Below are 17406 nucleotides of genomic sequence, written 5' to 3'. Positions count from 1 at the left end.
AGAAAGGGAAGGTAACAATTAAATTAAAAACATGTTTGAAACTTTTTTTTATTGTAATTGCAACAGAAGCATTTTCAAAAAAAAAATCAAATCTATTTATAATGATATGGTTATAAATATAGAACACTGTGTTAATGTAAATGTACATCAATTGCATGATGATTTAGGTGAACCTACTCTGAAAACGGTGATCCAAATTTAGACTTCCAAGAGTCATCGCCTTTCCCACCAATTCATTTGCCAGTTGTTTGCATTGTGTACATCGATATAGTGATAAGATAATCTGAGGCTTGAACCTTATAAAGGTACATTTTCTCAAGAGAAGAGATTCAGTTGAATAAAAATCTGACAATGAGTGGAGGTGTGCGGTTCAGAAGTTGGAATACAAAACTATTATAATTTTTCTGTTTTGCAGTAGTAATATGGTACTTTATCTGCATATTTTGCGGAGTTTTTGGAGCAAGACCAAAAGACTTGGAGGTTTCTGGAACAACAGATAGCACCCTAGAAACGGACTTAACTACTTCCGGTCTGGAATATGGTCTAATTACGGGCAATTTGAGTATCTGCGGCAATGTGGCAGATAATGTGTTTCTACCATTTGTGGGGGACTGTAATAGGTACTACCTCTGTCGCTGTGAGTTTGTAGCTTAAGATCGTCATATTTTGGAATCTTCATTATAATATGTTTACTTTTTAGCTGGTCAAGCCATAGAACTCCAATGCGAATGGCCTTATGAGTTCAATGCAAATACCCAGAGCTGTGTACATCCTGGTGAAGCTGATTGCCTGCCCACCTGCGAGGCCTTCAATTTCAGCACCTTCAGTTACCAGAGAACCTGTACGAGGTACGTACTGTGCTACTACGGAAAACCTGTTCTACGGCAATGCCAGGATGGCCTTCAATACAACTCCGCCACAGATCGCTGTGATTTCCCCCAGAATGTCGATTGCGTGGAGTCCGAGTGCTCCATCTACTCCAATGCGTATCATCTGCGCTATGTTCCCAGCAAGGTTTCCTGCCAAAAGTACTTCATTTGCGGCAACGGAATTCCCAGGGAGCAAACATGCACTGTTGGCCTCCACTTTAGTACCAAATGCGATTGCTGCGATATTCCATCTAAGTCGGACTGCCAGGTGGGCTAAGAACAACAAGTACAGTTTTAAGGGAAATAGGATAAACCTTTAACTTTTTAGATCCCATCTGAGAAAAGAAAAGTGCAGCAGCTTTCACGACTTTCACCTGGTGCTACTGAAGGAATCTGCCCACCATCCGGGGTCAATTTCTATGTCCATGAGTCTCGACGGGATGCCTATTACTATTGCGTGGATGGACATGGTCTGATTCTGGATTGTTCGGCGGGTCTTTGGTACGATCCCAAGGTTCAGGAGTGCCGTGAACCCCAGAATGTGGGTCTGTAACATGGCTGATTTGAATATAAAAATCTTTATGTGACGAAAGTACTAAAGATGTTTCGGTTATTAAATGATTAATAAACAGTCAAGTTTATTACTTTGAACTTTTATTATCTTTAACACTTCAACTAAAGTTTGATGTCGAAATAGTATGATTTTAAGATAAATTGATTATTCGAATACATAACCAAATAACTTTTTTACGTTAAGTATCCTTGCAACGAGTTCAATCAATCAATTGGTAGATTTCTTACATTTTTTGAAGATTCTTTAAAAGTAAGGTGATTAATTTTCTTATCATAATCTGTATTATAATAAAGGCATTCGTTTGGTTGAAATCGTATTGGATCTTTATTTCGAGTAACTAGAAGCCCACGAGGTGTGGTTCCCGGCACTCCTCGCGCTTGGCATCGAACACCAGGCCGGGTGTGCAGTCCAAGGTGACTCCACGTCCATTCAGGCAATAGTAGTACGCATCCTGACGCTTCTGGTGAGCAATAAAGTGGGCGCCCTCCGATGGACACTCAATGTCGGCGAGACGTGGCGGAGCTCGGGCAAAGGGCAGGATGTTCCGCTGAAGGCTCTCCACCTAAAAGAAATGAATAGTTTTTATGTGGCTCACAGGAGACTTCAAATATCAAAAACACGCACCGTGCAGTTGACTTTCGAGGGGAAATCGCAGCTCTGGGTGCTTGGATTGTACTGTAGGCCACTTGTGCAGTTCTGAACTTGAGGAAGACCATCCATGCAAATGTAGTACTTGTCACAGCGAGCCTTGCTGGGTATGTAAACGATGTCATCCGGATTATTATTCCGGCTGCACAGGTTGTCCACGCAGTCGACATACTGCGGATAGTCACAGCGATCGGTCAGGGCATTGTACTGCAGTCCATCGGAGCACTGGCGGATCACCGGAGTGCCGTCGAAGCAGAGAACGTACTTGGTGCACGTGCGATCGTAGCAGAACGATGACAGACCACGGTTCTTGCAGGATCCAATACACTCGACCTCCATCAGAGGCACACATTCCTGATCCCTCGCATCGAAGTAGTAGTCCGTGGGGCATTCACGGGGCACAGCTATCTCATCTGGGTTGGGAAGAGGATAATGCGGTGAACTAGATTTCCACAGGTGTTAGTAACTTACTCATGCACAGGAAGTACTTGCTGCAGTTGCCCACCTGGGGAACAAAGAGATTGTTGACCACATTGGAGCACACATTGACATCGCCATCAGCAGCGCTACAGCTTCCAAGCAGGGCAACCAGTGCCAAAAGGGTCAGGCGACTTATCACTTTGGAAAATAAACCAAGTTAGATCATTTCGGTTCCAAGCTGCAAATTCATACTCACTATTCAAGGTTGGTTTCCTGCGGTTACTATCGTCTTACCTCGAAAAACCCCTCCATTTATAGGCAAACTCACTTGCCATTCAATCTCCGATTTGTTTTGATTCCCTGCAAATTCCCAATCTTATCAGATGTGGATGCATGTTTCCATGTGGTAATTGGATGGTTCTTCCTCATTTAAATTCGTCGGGCGGAGATAAGTTCGGTGAACAAGAGCCAATATTCAGGAACATACACCTCTGTCAGCCATTAGGAAACACGTGTATTGATGAGTCACAGTTGATCATCTAACCACGAATCGTTCAAGATCCGATGTAATTGTTACAAGTGTTTGGAATATTTGGATAGGATAGACCCATTACTTGAAAGATCTAGAAATTATTAAGTTGTAGGTTAAGTTTAAGATTGTCCTCAATTGAAATTCTAGTTACATTTTGCTTACTTACTGTAAATGCTCCCAGTTAATCCAATTGGAATGTATTATTCTATAAAAAGTTCGTATCTTGTCATATTTTAATCGCTATTGCGTAGTAATACTTTGAATGTTTTAACTACTCGTGCGCTCAAGTGATAAAAAAACTAAACGTGCAAGGAAATTAAAACTTTTTTCATTGATATCCACGGGTTCTGAGAACCAGTCTATTTAAAACATTTCGAATATGGCTATTATCGCGATGTTTGGTGGTGACAAATTGAAAGTCGAGTCGAAATGTTTGCAGAAATAATGGCGTAGTTTTCCTATAGAGGAGTCGTGTGCCGAAATAACCGGCTTGATAAGTCTAAGTTGGCAAAAACTCATTAGACGACGAAAGAGAGTCGATATAAAATGAATATTTCTTGGCCTGATAGCAAACAGTTGTGGCACACAGTTCAAGCTATCCAGGAGTAAGTTGCTCATGGGATGGGATTCCCTATAGTTCATTTACCTAATAATCCGTAACTTCCCCAAGTGAAGTGGCTATTAAATGGGCCCCTACTATTGATCATTTTGATGGTTCATCGGAACCGGGCCGACGAAGATCTTGTAGTGGCCCCCGGTCCAGACGACGATGGTGAGGGCCTAAGTGTCCAGGATAAGGAAATTTACGATATGTACGAAAACACCCAGATAAATGTCTGCGGCAATGTGGCGGATGGAGTTTATTTGCCCTACGTTGGAAATTGCTCCAAATATATCGAGTGTGAAAGTGAGTTATATACATTAAAACATCGCATTATATTTTAAAACAAAAGAAAAATAGTTGTTCAGGCCATATTTTGTATACCTTATACATAAGTTTCTAAACTAAGCCTGTGCTATTTTGTAGACAAAACCATTAAGGAAGTAGGCAGCTGCATGGATTTGGCAAAGGATAATACAGATATTTGCGATCCGAACAAGCCGTGTGAACTGGGCTACGATCCTGTTCTCCAAGTGTGCACCTACATAGAGAAGGTACAGTGCCTGCCCACCTGTGAGTCGTTCCGATTGAGCAGCTTCTGCTACGACAACACCTGTACCAAGTATGTGCTCTGCTACTACGGCAAACCCGTGCTGCGCCAATGCCACGATGGACTCCAGTACAACAACGCCACGGATCGCTGTGACTTCCCCGAGTTTGTGGACTGTGTGGCCAACGACTGTTCCGCCACCTTCCAGCCAGAGGACATCATCTACCTGAGTAGCAAGGCCTCCTGCAGCAAGTACTACGTCTGTTCCAATGGTCATCCGTGGGAACAGGAGTGTGCTCCTGGCTTGGCCTACAATCCCAGCTGCAAGTGCTGCGATTTTGCCAAGAATGTCAACTGCTCGGTGAGTAGGGGAAAGTGGATTTTTTACTATTTTAATTATATATTTGCGAATGGATCGTTTTTGTGCAAGTAAGGATTGGTTTAAAGTACATTCTTAGCTGCTCCTGAACTAATTTAGAAAATTTATTTATTTATACCCAAATTTTTCTAGATTGATGCTGCAGCCAGGAATATTCTGCCGTATTCCCGAACTCCTCTGCGTCGTGCTGACATTAAGTGTCCACTTATGGGAACTCACTTTTTCCCACACAAATCTCGCCGAGATGCATACTATTACTGCGTCGAAGGACGTGGAGTTACACTAGACTGCACTCCGGGTCTTTACTACGATCCCAAGGTGGAGGATTGCCGCAGACCGGAATTCGTTGGTGTCTAACTGAGTTTTCATAAATAAATAATTATAACCTGTTGCCCCTTTGCATTTGATTTTCGATTAGAAGACTTTAAAAAGTGATAGGAAGTGTTTGTAAAGAGTACACAACATTTTTGATGGCGTTATCAGCATAATATATATTATTTGGTATAAGTCCTTCTTATCATTCCAAGAAAGTCCCAAGTTATGAACAAACTGAGTACGGAGTAGTGAACTCAAATAAAATAGATAAACTTACTAACAAAATGTTCGCTTATAAACGTTACAATTTGAATTGGATGACCCGTTCACAATGGTGGTTTGTAGACGGCGCATGTGCTGTGCAGCCACAGTGTTTATTTTTGAAAAAAGAGAGAAAGAGTGCTCCACAGAGCACCCCATTCATGCTCTTCTGGTTGCAAACGCCAACCACCCGCTCGCCCACCGAGTGGCACGGCCACATATACAGAAAGCAAAAACAAAACGCTGTCTGATGGCTAAAGGGAAAAATGGAAAACCACCCGTGGGGGCGGTGGGGAGTGAAAGAGCGCTCTGCGAAACTCATGAAAGTGAAAACGAGCGCGACGCTGGCCCAGCTGCATTCACACATTCAGTTGGCTGCGAGTCCTTGCGCCGTTCAAATCGCAGGCGAATCAGCGGCACCACCCATCGTCCAACACACAACCACCACCCACCACCCACCGCCCACCTGCGTCTCGGGCCGCAAGGTTGGCAAAATACAATTATTCGAGCGCGAGTCATGAGCGGTGACTGATTTTTTGAATTGAATCGAATTGAATTAAAGTGAATACAAAGTTGCAAGTCGCATGAGTCCTTCGTGTGACAAGTTCTTCGCAAAAAGGATATTTATTTGCCAAGTCAGCCTGCGTGTGTGTGTGTCATTTGTGTGTTTGTCGTGTCGGGTCAGTTGAGCGTTCAAGGACTCTGCTGCAGCAACTACAAAATAGCTTGAAAAAACCAGTGCCAGAAACAACAATATGTGTGCAATAAATGCGAGAAACGTGACAGCAACGTGCCAATAGGCAAAAGACATTGAAAGGCTGAAAGGAACACCACATTTCGTGGCGAACGAGAATCCGAGAAAATATATTGCAGGTAAAAAGCTGAGTGATGCACTTGAAAACAACCCACATCTGCACATTCGCAGACAGAATCGCATGCAGTCAGCGCTCATTGCTCATACGCAGCGTGTACGCCATCAAGTGGGCAGGGAGACATTGTTCCTCCTTATGGCCTTTTGTTGCTACGACTGACAGACAGACAGACGAAAGGACCGACGGTCACTCAGTCATCCAGCCGCTAAATCCTGCAAAAGTCATTCGGATAAAAAGGAAAAAAACTGCACTTCCCGCCAACGAAAAGAGCGAGCGGCAAAGGTTAATGGCAAAAACAAACCATACGAGTGAGAGTAAAATGGCCAAAACGGGGTGTTTAAACAGCATGGGGGATTTGTTGTTGCCTTTAAGATTACAGTTTGCATTTTGTTTCGGCATCTTTGTCCAATGACGCATAGATTTTATCCAACGGAGGTGAGCATAAGTGTCTGTGAAAAGAGCAGGAAAAAATGGTTCCTGCCTTAAAGTTTACGTTTTGTGTTTTGTTTTGGCATCTTTTCCGAGTGACGCATAAATGTACATTTTATCCGCTGGAGGTGAGGATAAATGTCTGGCATTTCATTTATGGTCAATGGTCGCTGTGTTGGGATAGCTCTTTTTCCCATGAATTTCCTCAACAACCGAGGAATTTTGCTTAATAAACATTTCGTTGGCTTTGCGTGCGTTTCATTTGCACCGAATTTATTAAAAAAGAATGATTTTTAAAAAGTTTAATAAATTAAATATAAATATTTAAAATCACCAAAGTAATTCTTCCGAAATTTGTCTAAGGAGAAACATCAATATAGTCATAGGAAATAAAATATAAACAAAAAGCCAACGGTTTTAAGTACCTAACTCCCGTACTTAAATTTATATATTTAATCACATTTGGATCCATTTATGATTAGCTTAGATTTACGCTTTGATTTAATTTACTGGCACTTTGCCCAACCGAAAGCCTTCTGTGGCGCAGAAGAGGCTCTTCGGACGAAGTACGCTCAACTGTTTCCGTGGTGTAGCGGTTATCACATCTGCCTAACACGCAGAAGGCCCCCGGTTCGATCCCGGGCGGAAACAGGTTAAATAATTTTTTTTTTAATTTTTCTATTTGGATTTTTTATTTATTTGAACTATTATTCGAATTGATGTGAAATATATATGAGTAAATGTATATTTATATTATATATATTTAAGATTTGAGTTACATATAATATAAAGCGAACATTAAAGAACTATGAATCTATAAATTTCTATTAATACTAAAATCCCTTATTGCTAAAATAAAGGAACATTAAAGGAGGAACTCAACCATTAGTCTGGTGGCTACTTAATAAAAATGTATTAAAAATACAAAAAAGTTCATCACCTGTTTCCGCCCGGGATCGAACCGGGGGCCTTCTGCGTGTTAGGCAGATGTGATAACCGCTACACCACGGAAACAGTTGAAACTTAAGCGGCAAAGAGGCCAAGTCCAGCGACATGAACTGCCGAAATGTCAAAAATAAAAAAGGTTGTATGAAAAAAAATCGGATAGTGCTATTGTATCTATTTGAGTGATTTTTGGGGGACGTGTTTCAAGGATTTTCTATGAATTTCAATTAGTACTTAAATATATAAAGTACTAGCAAACAAATATGAATCTATAAATTTTTATTAATACTTAAATCCTTTATTGCTAGAATATGCTACTTGCATTCAAGAAGGAACTCGAATATTAGTCTGGTGGCTTCTTAATATAAAAATTGTGTTAATATAAAAATTGTATTTAAAATACAAAAAAAATTTATCATCTGTTTCCGCCCGGGATCGAACCGGGGGCCTTCTGCGTGTTAGGCAGATGTGATAACCGCTACACCACGGAAACAGTTGAAACATGGGCGGCAAAGAGGCCAACTTCAGGCGACCTGAACTGCCGAAGGGTCAAAAATAAAACTGGTTGCTTGAGTAAAATCGGATTGTGCTATTGTATCTATTTAAGTGATTTTTATGGGAAATATTTCAAGGAGACCCAATGATTGGACAGTTTGCTTTTGTTGATGGTATTCAGCTCAATGAGGGGGAAAGAGCAGGTCTGATAATAAAATTATTTTAAGGTGGCTGCTGAGATAGTGATTCATATATGGTGCTTTGTTAAAACTAATTGAATGGGCGTTCCGCGAGGGCAGATTTACTTTCATTTTCTATGCTGGTAGACCAGAAATTACTTTTATGAGTATCTAGCAAGGGCAATACCTTGCTGGGCAATGTCAATGCCCGACTTCCTTCAAGTTCCGCACAAATCTTGACCAGCATCGAGGCGAATCGAGCTGAACTCTGCCCCGAATGGTAAGCAAACTAAATGGTTGTAATCAGGGTGGCAGGAGCACAAAGCATTGAACCCTCCAGCGGGATGAGGGCGATGGAAATGGTGGTGGCCAAAAACAAACCGAAATCCGAGTGGCGCCAGCCGAGAAATGGAAACGAAATGAACCTATCAAAAGGTTGTCAAAATGTCTCTTTTAAATATGTTTATTTTATTGTCCTCGCCGGTGCTCGAGTATTTATTTATTTGCACTCAGCTCTCTATGGCATTGCGTTGTGTAATTCTGCTCTCGAAGATGTTGACAGGCATTGAACTTTGAACCTAGCTGCCAAGTGGAACAGGAAAGTTCCCGAAATAAAAGTTATTTTATTGTGTGGTTGACTTTTATGGCTTGTGGTCACGGTGCTCGGTACTCGGTGCGTATGTGCACTCGATTGTTTACGCGACACGGCAAATTGTCTGTGGGATAATTTAAAAAATTCATTATTTTTCCCGCCGTCATTGTTGATTGGCTAACCCCAGAGAGACCACCACCACACACAAAAATCCAGTCCAGAGGGACAGTTCAACGAACAGCTAAGCAAGTTAAGAACCATGAATGCAAAAACCAGGCACAATGGGATCGGGGGCTTCTTTCTCTGCCAAAACACTTTCAAGAGCAGAGGAAAGTACGTGTCATAATTCATCTTTGAATAGTTCGTGAACCCTGAACCTGTCAGCTTTGCTTTTCTGGCAACAAAGGTGTTCTTAAAGCCACGGGTTGATTAGGGGTACATTTTAATTAACTTAGATCCGAATTTCACATGTTTTTTTTACAACCCTCTGTTGCTAAGTTCATGTAAGTAATTGATTCAAATACTGGTAAATAAACAACTAGGACATCTTGCCCTCTATGAACCCCACTGCCGACTGGCCATGTCCTTTCCAAACATCCCACACCCACACGAAAATCTGTCTGTGCTTTTTGGCGCGCTGGGGTCCTTGCGGCCGTGTTGGTGTTTTGGGATGTTTTGGATGTGGCTGGGTGCCAATGACACGGGAAGTGAAAGCGTTCAATGAATGTTTTATTTTTCGGTCGGGTTCCTTGACCAGGCAATGGCAGTCAACGGCAACCTTTGTTCCTTGTTGCACCTTCGAACGGGGAAGCACAAAGAGGAAATGCCAAAGCAGGTCCTGGATGGGGTTTCCTCGCGGGTGAGAGTCAGCCTCACGAAATGGGATGCGCACGTTTCCTGTTTTAGCTTTTTGCAACAGCAATAAAGGAACCGAGACCGAATCCGGGAACGTGGAATGACTCCCTTCCGTCTGGCAGACACAAAGCCAAATGAGTCAGATGTGCTTTGTCTAGTCAAGGATTTTACCCCATACTAAACACACAGCTTGAACTTCAAATAAGTTTGCAGCACTTAATGCCGACTGTCTGTCTGTCTGTCTGCACTCTAAAAATGCGTACCTTAGACTTGCTTAAACAAAAAAGGGCTTTAAGCATAAGAAATCATTTTAATTAGTAAACCTTTAAGTACATACATTGTATTGCATTCTATTCATTCTTTGTAATAATTAGAATATTTTTTCAACCACTATACTTCATATGCAATTCATTTGCTGCTATTTTCGTTACTAAATGTTCATAAATTTTCAATATTATTTTCAAATCTTTTTAGTTAACGCAACTTACATTTCCCGTCGTCGCCATGCATTTCTGGATTGACAAGCGCTCACAGCAGTGTGGATTTGGACGGTCTCGCGTGGCAGCATCCTTGTCGCACGCTGGCAGCGGTCTCAGCTATGGACATCCGCCACGAAGGACCAAGTCCACCAGCTGCAGCAACAGCACCGGCCAGTCAATGCCACCGGTGCATCGATCTCTGCCGCAGACGCCGTACGATATGCACCAGCCCGGCACCAGTCGCCAGTCACAGTCGTCATATGGCAACAACAATTCCCTGCACGCGCAGCAGCAGCAACATTCCAGTAGCGGTGGCACCAGCAACAACAATAACTTAACTGCCACCGGCACAACAACAACTGCCAGCAACAATAACCATGCCAGCGGAATAGCTTCCTCGGCAGCAGTCCTCACCGGAAGTGGAACCATCGTTCCGCTGGTGGCACGAGGATCGCACTACAATCACCACGGCAACACGCGCTATCAGCCAAGGACGCAGCAACAACTGTTGCACCAGCAGCAGCAGCAACAGCCACATCAGCACCAACAGCAGCAGCATCAGCAGCAGCAGCACTACAGCTACCACCATCCGCAATTCGGCAACATGGCTGTGCCCATGAGACATTACGATGCACATCAGCAGCAGCAGCAACAGCAGCAATACTCGGGCAACGTCTATGCGTGAGTATCTCGGTCTTAAAGGATAAGCACTACGGCAAATAGCTGGATATCCTGTCTAACTATCAAACTACCTCATTCCAGTGATGATGCCTACAGCGCCTATCACCACACCGCCCATCACCAGCACAGCAGCAATCACTCGACCAGCGGCAGCAACAACCAGCGGCAAGCAGCCTACGCCACGCCGCGTCGCCACAATTCCAGCACCAACATGCGACACTTGACGCCAGCAGCAGCGGCAACATCATCCACAACCACAGAGACAGCAAGTGTCGCCAGTCCAGCGGCAGCGGTAGCTGCTGCACCTGCCACAATGCACAGCAACCAGTTGCAGCAGCACCATCATGCACTGCTGCAACACGCGGACTCGCAACTGTTGCCCAGCCACCTGAAGTGCGGCATGTGCGCCTCGCTGGTGCTGGCCTCCGTTTTTGTGGCAGGAACAAAGTTCTACTTCGACCACCAGGGCACTGGGCTGGAGGTGCTGATCTTCTGCACCTTCTCGGCCTTCTTTCTGGCCGCCTGCCTGATCAGCCTGTGCCGCATCCCGAAAGGCCTCTTCTCGAGTTCCAGTCGCTCGAATGGCCGAGCAGCGGTTTGCCATAGCCGCGGTGTCAACTCCTCGTTGGCGGGAACCGGAGCCGCACAGTCCGCCGGCTGCCTGCTGGAGATGAGCGAGGGACGGTATCTGGAGGAGCGGCAGGTGACAACAGTGGGCGGGACGGCGGCTACAGCCGGTCCGCCACCCTACCATATAGCCATACTGCTGCCGGAACAGACGCCGGCGACAATGGGTAAACAACTGCCGTTGGATGAGTCGCCGCCGCCGTCGTACGACAAGATTCTCGTATAGGCTGTCGAGGAATTGAGCCTCAGTTGGAGTTCGCGAGCCCTGATCCTTGACAACCCCTTAATGCACAATGCCAAGTACTTTTGCTCAGTATTTTTCTAAAAAGCGATATCACAGTTTATATGAACATTTACACGACATAGATATACATTAATATAATATATATACATACATATATCAAATTAACATATACGCATACACAAATATTTACTTTTAAGCTCCGAACAATATTTTTACACTTTCTATGACTCGTACTTGAACCCAAAACTCTTCCACACCAGACCCGAACATGTCATATTCTACTGTCATTTTTGTTCTGTGATATGCTCAAGAGATCAAGAAAACATAAGCTATAGTATGTTAAACCATTAGCTACCGAACACGACAAGCCAATGCAACGAGAAAAAGATGTAGTAATAGCTGATACAGTCATTAAAGAATTCAAGCAGCAGTATTAGTAGGCAGTTAAGTAATAAATTAACCAATCAAAGGCCCAGTCATCATACAAAAAACGGAAAGAGAGTGCAATATACTAAGTAAAATATGACATATATTAAATAAAGTATCGTAAATGTAATTTCATGTTGTTTCATTATTCACGGTAAATGGGAATAAACATCGACACGTGATGACAAGATATCTATCTGAAAGTTTTCTGAACACAATATCTCATAAGTTACCTTGAGATAATGTTTAATACCAACTTCTAAATTACATCTGAAGGTCTATTGACATGTTAGGAAAAAGGGCAATTTGCGTATTTCTTTAAATATTTACTTTTAGTACCCGTAAAAGGGTATGATATAAGTCGTTGAAAAGTATGTAACAGGCTTCCGACCCTATAATGTATATACATATTCTTAATCAGGATCAATAACAAAGTCTATCGTTATATTTTTTTAAATTGTATTATTTTTTACCCAATTTTTATTGATTAATTTTAAAGACAACCCACCAGCTGGATGAAATGGAATACATAGAAAAAAGCCACTATATAAAAAAAGAATTTCTAATTAATTACGGGCTTGCTATCTTCGTGGTGCTCTTCATTATCTTATGGTGCATGTTAAACGATCGAACGTCGAGTCCTTCGAATATCCCACCCTCCATGGAATTACAAGTTTCGCAGAGCACAGTTCGCCAGATGTCTTTGAACGAAAGGCTTACGACGGAATCCGTGGATTCCGGGAATCCACCGCCATACGCCATAGCACTACATATGCCGAAACAAACTCCGGAGATAACGAGTGAACAAATTCCAAAGGACGAGGCGCCTCCGCCATCATATGACAGCATACAAATCGAACAATAAATACAATGTATTTTGATCATATAGCTATGATTACGAAGGTATTGATTGGGTAAAATAGCATACCCTGTTTTTATTAGCATATAATAAAAACCTTATAAAAACCTTAAATATAAACTCAAAAATCGAACGAATGAAAGTCGAAATGCTAATTTTCTGCATTCTCGTAGTCATCTACATTGTTGGCTTCTCTATTGTAGGACTTGAAGGATTCAAGTTCAAGACGCACTGCAGCACCACAATTGCCGATATCAAGAATGCGTACCACGCGCGAACAAATCCCACAGCACAAAGTCGGCATATGGCCAGCTTATATTTTAAAGCTTTAATAAAGATGAGATGCATTTAAGAATATTTTTTGGCAATGCTCTACAATCAGTACTTAAGAGGGGATTTCCAATAAACATATGTAAAACAATATTTTTTATTTTGTTTATTTTGAAAATGACATGGTGAGAAATTCTAATTTATTTTATTTTAGTTCATAGCCGAGTTCAACTTATCGTCGTTAAATTCTATGAGTGTGCTTTAAAAATGTATCCAATTGTTGTTAGAAAATGTACACACATGCTAACAAATTTTAATCCCAAGAGTGCAGAGAATTCATAATTAAAAAAATAAAAAAGAGTTGAACTGAAGCAGAAATAGTTTGTCGATAAGGGCCATCTGGCGATCTTGTGAAAAGATCAATCATAAGATAACTTAAGAAAAACTATAACTAGATCTTGGAGGCCATATGGAAATCTATCAGAAATGCGTTAAAATGAAATATTTGAAAATAAAAAATATATATATACATATATATTTGTAAGAAGTTTTCATTTTGAACTCGCCACAGAAATACACTATAAATATATTATTCACGTTATATTAAATATTTAAAAAACACGATTAAAAAGTATATTCTAATCAACTAAGATATAATAGTAGAATGTTTGATTGCTTTGATTTTAAGAGGCAGTGAATAGCAGATATTCACAGTTGACAAACACGACTATAGCGATATATCTTGTTTCGAATATGTTTTTCTCCGCTAACTGAACAGGTTGGACGACATCATTTGCATTTCGTTCTCCCGCAACTATTTTGTGTGTTTCCAGCTCAGTTTGATCGAGCCAATAAAGTAAACAACATCGTAGCATGCCTCAGGCCAATCTTAAGTTAAGTCCCCATGATCAGCAGGTGCTCGATTCCATTTTCAATCCCCTCGAGCTTAGCAGCCTACAGACAAACAACTTAATTCCCGCTGAATCCGACCTCAAGGATGTGGAGCCGGACACCCAGGCTATCAGAGCTTCCAGGGAACTGGAGCTAAGAGCCATTGGCTTATCCGAAAGCGGGGAGCTTGATGGAGCACTGGAGTTATTTCAGCAATCATTAAATCTAGCCCAAAGGGCTTCCGTGCTAAATAACCGGGCACAAACTTTACGCCTGGCCAAACGTGATGAGGGTTAGTAAGAGAATGTAAACGGTTATGAATTCATTCAGATATTCCTGTTTATAGATGCCCTCGATGACCTAAACAAAGCCCTGGAACTGGCCAATGATCAGCAGACCCGCACCAAGTGCCACGCCCACTGTCAGCGAGGTGTCCTTTATCGTAAACAGGATAATTTGGAGGCGGCTCGTGCCGACTTCGAGGCAGCAGCCCAGTTGGGCAGTAAATTCGCCAGGGAACAGGTTATTGATATAATAATTACGCAATAAATTACATCTAATACGGTTCTCGTTTCAGCTGGTGGAAATCAATCCATTTGCAGCTCTCTGCAATCAAATGCTCCGTCAGGCATTCGATCAACTCAAGTAGCAAGTTATGCAGTTCAATTATTATGAGATTATGAGTTACTGGATAATTAATAAACAAAATGAATGAAATGGGAAAATAATGAATGAAATGAGAAAACAAATTCAAGCCCTTTTGTTAAATATCAAATTATAAGAAGTGCAATTTTAAACTAGAAAATATTTTGGATTCAATACGATACGATCCTATTGATTTTTGATTACTTTTCAATGTTTGGTTTGCATGTAAGGAAAGAGATCAGATCCCGTTTTGCCTAAAGCTTCATTGATAAAAAATATAAAGCATCAGTTTTCAGTATAATTTTGTAGCTCCCGAAACAATAACCCACGTTCTTTGTTTTTATATTTGTTTCTTTTTCTTTTACATCTCTTGTTTTGATCGATTCTCGTGGCCATGAAACGGGCATCGATGGGCACATCGCGCAACTTTCTCCGCGAGAACCGGATGATGGTGAGCCAGGCGTCTCCAAACTACCAGATGCCCACCGCCTCCTCCATGGCCAGATGCTGCGGCCCAGTGAGGTTACTTTTGGCCGCCACCCAGCGGGGCTTGAATGGCGGAACAGGGGCAAAAGTTGTTCCCAGTCAACGGAAGCTATCCGAGAAGCAGATTCAAACGGAGGACATCAGCGATGAGCGGTTTCTCAGTGCCGCCCTGCTCAAGTGCTCGGAGAAGACTCATACCCACTTGCAATCCCGCAGCGAGGGCGACGATCCAGCGGAAGGCAGAGGAGGACAGTTTCTCGACGAGAGGCTACGACTGCGACGCACTGCGTCCAATTTTGAGCTGGGCAAAATGCCGGAACAACGCGATGGCTATCAGCCGGGGCAATACACAATGCACCGGCCGTTAGCTAACACGTTCGGCATTTTGCCCGGCGGTTTAAATTACCTGGACAACTGTTTCTCCTCCAGTCGAAAACAGGATGATGAGGCATCCATTTGCTCGCAATCCCTCAAGGCAAGTTCTCTAAGGGTCCGCCAAATGGACATTCCCGAGATGGTGGATGTTAACCCAGACGATATACTAAGCTTACACTCGCAAGAGTCCTGTGCGCAGCTACCAGTTTTAGAGGCCCCACGGAATGAAGTGGAGGTCCAACCGGCGGCGAATTCCCAAACAGAGTCACCTGAGGATTCCCAACCAATTCTGCTAACCAGTGAACAGAGAATGATGCTTATGGATGCCGTCCGTAAGCGGCAAAATCAATTGATTGCGGAATACAACCGTTTGCCACTTTCCGTGGGCACATTGCGAGTCCGGAATCTCAAGAGACAACTGGAGCAGCAATTGGATGTGTTGGACTACGATCTCAGCAGGCTATCACTGGCGAATGTGTATTTGAAGCAAGAGTCACAATTTGGAACAATCGCTTATCAAAAATTGCCCACAAATATAAATACTTAGCTAAAACCAATTATTCTCAATATTGCTTGGAAGGAATTCCAAAGGTTCACTTAAAGTTGATAGGTAAATTCTTTGGGAAAGGTGTTACAAGGCATAATTTTATTTATCTAATATTATGTTGTAACTAATAAGTAAAAATTACCACTCTTTGCTAGAGTATAAATGTCTAAAAGTATTTATGTTGGTGCTGCTTTATCATGGCAACTAAGTCATTGGACGCCCTTGACATAATTATTGGTAGAAAGATAAAAATTGGCAACATCTTATTTGGGAAGATATCAACTACAAGTGTAATGATAAGAGTTTCGCAATGAAGCTTGAAAATTGCCATAAATAGGGATCGCCAAGCCCCATCTCTATCAATAAAGTGAACCAACTGAATAGCACCATGTCATTTAAAGTATCTTTGCTCTGTCTGCTGATCCTGGCAGGATATCTCACTTCAATTGAAGCCGAAGTTTTCCCGCAGTGCGCGAATGCTCCATTGGATACCTTTGTCATGGCCATCGAAGATTGCGCTTCGTACATCTATTGCAATGGAGAGGACTCCTTCCGAGACAGCTGCCCCGAGTCCACCTACTTTGACGATCGAACCCAAGAGTGTGCCTTTGATGATGAGGGTGTGTGTCTAAGGAACGCAGACTCAGTCCAGCCCGACAAGCAAATTACTGGTGAGGAGCAGAACGGGATCGAAGAATCCACTCCCGTTGCAACACCGCCTTCTGAATACGCCTCTACAGGATCTGCGGACTCTTCTACTTTCCAAGCTGATCCTACAACAACCCCTACAGAATCAATTCCTTCAGTGACTAAGCCACCTACCTTATCTGCAAAGCCTTCCTCTCCATCTCCATCAAATCCTTCCTCTCCAGCTCAGGAAAGGCCGCACTGCGACGCCTCCGGAGATGGTGACCATCCTCATCCTCAGAGGTGCGAGTACTACTACAGGTGCCTCAGCGGCTATCTGACCATTGTGAGGTGTCCTTACAAATATGGCTGGGACCTTCCCACAAAGCAATGCAAGCCGAGCAGCGAGGCTCAGTGCTTTACTCAAAACTAATCAAATCATTTTATGTACTTCTATTTATTTTTCCAATCTACATTTAATGTAAGTTCTTAAGATGATGCTTAAACTTTAATCATGATCAAAGTAAATAAATAATTTCCTGTAAGCACTTTGTTTTCTTTCTTTAAGTGTAAATTCCAATCACATGTGAATTTGCATTATCAGTCAACTAGATTTGTCGTAGTGGTACTTTGACATTTAACGTACGTTTTATGTAAGGAATTATCCTTGAGTGAAGGGCTTATATACACATTGGGCTATTTACAGCCTCCAAGCTACACGGCTGCTAACCCA

At 42.5% G+C, this 17406-nt stretch overlaps 7 protein-coding genes and 3 non-coding genes across 10 annotated transcripts; 7 read left to right on the top strand and 3 right to left on the bottom strand.

The window, feature by feature from the left end:
- The first annotated feature begins 344 nt into the window (after positions 1–344).
- On the top strand, positions 345–1444 carry LOC117139278 (peritrophin-44). The gene is made up of 4 exons (XM_033301505.1): positions 345–361; positions 416–637; positions 701–1137; positions 1198–1444. The coding sequence occupies exons 1-4, from the start codon at positions 352–354 to the stop codon at positions 1420–1422; spliced, it is 894 nt and encodes a 297-aa protein (XP_033157396.1). The 5' UTR covers positions 345–351; the 3' UTR covers positions 1423–1444.
- A 308-nt stretch (positions 1445–1752) lies between these two features.
- On the bottom strand, positions 1753–2846 carry LOC117139290 (protein obstructor-E). Its single transcript, XM_033301520.1, has 4 exons — positions 2840–2846; positions 2563–2709; positions 2068–2504; positions 1753–2005 (listed from the first exon to the last, which is right to left on the bottom strand). The coding sequence occupies exons 1-4, from the start codon at positions 2844–2846 to the stop codon at positions 1781–1783; spliced, it is 816 nt and encodes a 271-aa protein (XP_033157411.1). The 3' UTR covers positions 1753–1780.
- A 591-nt stretch (positions 2847–3437) lies between these two features.
- Positions 3438–4966, top strand: LOC117139289 (probable chitinase 10). The gene is made up of 5 exons (XM_033301519.1): positions 3438–3474; positions 3613–3648; positions 3714–3950; positions 4071–4555; positions 4706–4966. Exons 1-5 carry the CDS (start codon positions 3438–3440, stop codon positions 4928–4930), a joined length of 1020 nt encoding a protein of 339 aa, XP_033157410.1. The 3' UTR covers positions 4931–4966.
- A 567-nt stretch (positions 4967–5533) lies between these two features.
- LOC117141403 (GATA zinc finger domain-containing protein 10) lies at positions 5534–11851 on the top strand. Its single transcript, XM_033304825.1, has 3 exons — positions 5534–6022; positions 9991–10676; positions 10758–11851. The coding sequence occupies exons 2-3, from the start codon at positions 10021–10023 to the stop codon at positions 11527–11529; spliced, it is 1428 nt and encodes a 475-aa protein (XP_033160716.1). The 5' UTR covers positions 5534–6022; positions 9991–10020; the 3' UTR covers positions 11530–11851.
- Positions 7029–7101, top strand: Trnav-aac. The gene has a single exon. It is a non-coding gene; the product is annotated as a tRNA-Val (tRNA).
- Positions 7392–7464, bottom strand: Trnav-aac. The gene has a single exon. It is a non-coding gene; the product is annotated as a tRNA-Val (tRNA).
- Positions 7816–7888, bottom strand: Trnav-aac. The gene has a single exon. It is a non-coding gene; the product is annotated as a tRNA-Val (tRNA).
- Positions 11852–13945: 2094 nt separating the features above from the next.
- Positions 13946–14659, top strand: LOC117139999 (tetratricopeptide repeat protein 36 homolog). Its single transcript, XM_033302706.1, has 3 exons — positions 13946–14285; positions 14340–14515; positions 14571–14659. The coding sequence occupies exons 1-3, from the start codon at positions 13976–13978 to the stop codon at positions 14640–14642; spliced, it is 558 nt and encodes a 185-aa protein (XP_033158597.1). The 5' UTR covers positions 13946–13975; the 3' UTR covers positions 14643–14659.
- Positions 14660–14929: 270 nt separating this feature from the next.
- Positions 14930–16056, top strand: LOC117139998. Its single transcript, XM_033302705.1, has one exon. It carries the CDS (start codon positions 15033–15035, stop codon positions 16044–16046), a length of 1014 nt encoding a protein of 337 aa, XP_033158596.1. The 5' UTR covers positions 14930–15032; the 3' UTR covers positions 16047–16056.
- Positions 16057–16434: 378 nt separating this feature from the next.
- LOC117139288 lies at positions 16435–17106 on the top strand. Its single transcript, XM_033301518.1, has one exon. The coding sequence runs from the start codon at positions 16435–16437 to the stop codon at positions 17104–17106; it is 672 nt and encodes a 223-aa protein (XP_033157409.1).
- Positions 17107–17406: the final 300 nt, after the last annotated feature.

Source organism: Drosophila mauritiana, chromosome 3L, assembly GCF_004382145.1.
Source record: "Drosophila mauritiana strain mau12 chromosome 3L, ASM438214v1, whole genome shotgun sequence".
In the NCBI taxonomy this organism is placed as follows: domain Eukaryota; kingdom Metazoa; phylum Arthropoda; class Insecta; order Diptera; family Drosophilidae; genus Drosophila; species Drosophila mauritiana.
Note: the sequence above shows the minus strand (reverse complement) of the source record. Positions and strands in the feature narration are given on the sequence as shown.

Bases quoted from the DNA above. Each gene is read 5' to 3' on its own strand.
- LOC117139998 (XM_033302705.1), top strand. From the start codon at position 15,033: ATGAAACGGGCATCGATGGGCACATCGCGCAACTTTCTCCGCGAGAAC.
- LOC117139999 (XM_033302706.1), top strand. From the start codon at position 13,976: ATGCCTCAGGCCAATCTTAAGTTAAGTCCCCATGATCAGCAGGTGCTC. The intron at 14,286-14,339 runs GTTAGTAAGAGA...TCCTGTTTATAG, and splicing joins CCTGGCCAAACGTGATGAGG to ATGCCCTCGATGACCTAAAC. The intron at 14,516-14,570 runs GTTATTGATATA...TTCTCGTTTCAG, and splicing joins GTAAATTCGCCAGGGAACAG to CTGGTGGAAATCAATCCATT.
- LOC117139289 (XM_033301519.1), top strand. From the start codon at position 3,438: ATGTTTGGTGGTGACAAATTGAAAGTCGAGTCGAAAT. The intron at 3,951-4,070 runs GTGAGTTATATA...GCTATTTTGTAG, and splicing joins CAAATATATCGAGTGTGAAA to ACAAAACCATTAAGGAAGTA. The intron at 4,556-4,705 runs GTGAGTAGGGGA...AAATTTTTCTAG, and splicing joins CCAAGAATGTCAACTGCTCG to ATTGATGCTGCAGCCAGGAA.
- LOC117141403 (XM_033304825.1), top strand. From the start codon at position 10,021: ATGCATTTCTGGATTGACAAGCGCTCACAGCAGTGTGGATTTGGACGG. The intron at 10,677-10,757 runs GTGAGTATCTCG...ACCTCATTCCAG, and splicing joins TACTCGGGCAACGTCTATGC to TGATGATGCCTACAGCGCCT.
- LOC117139278 (XM_033301505.1), top strand. The intron at 638-700 runs GTGAGTTTGTAG...TTTACTTTTTAG, and splicing joins TAGGTACTACCTCTGTCGCT to CTGGTCAAGCCATAGAACTC. The intron at 1,138-1,197 runs GTGGGCTAAGAA...TTAACTTTTTAG, and splicing joins CATCTAAGTCGGACTGCCAG to ATCCCATCTGAGAAAAGAAA.
- LOC117139290 (XM_033301520.1), bottom strand. The intron at 2,505-2,562 runs GTAAGTTACTAA...TTCCCAACCCAG, and splicing joins CAAGTACTTCCTGTGCATGA to ATGAGATAGCTGTGCCCCGT. The intron at 2,006-2,067 runs GTGCGTGTTTTT...CATTTCTTTTAG, and splicing joins CCTCGAAAGTCAACTGCACG to GTGGAGAGCCTTCAGCGGAA.
- LOC117139288 (XM_033301518.1), top strand. From the start codon at position 16,435: ATGTCATTTAAAGTATCTTTGCTCTGTCTGCTGATCCTGGCAGGATAT.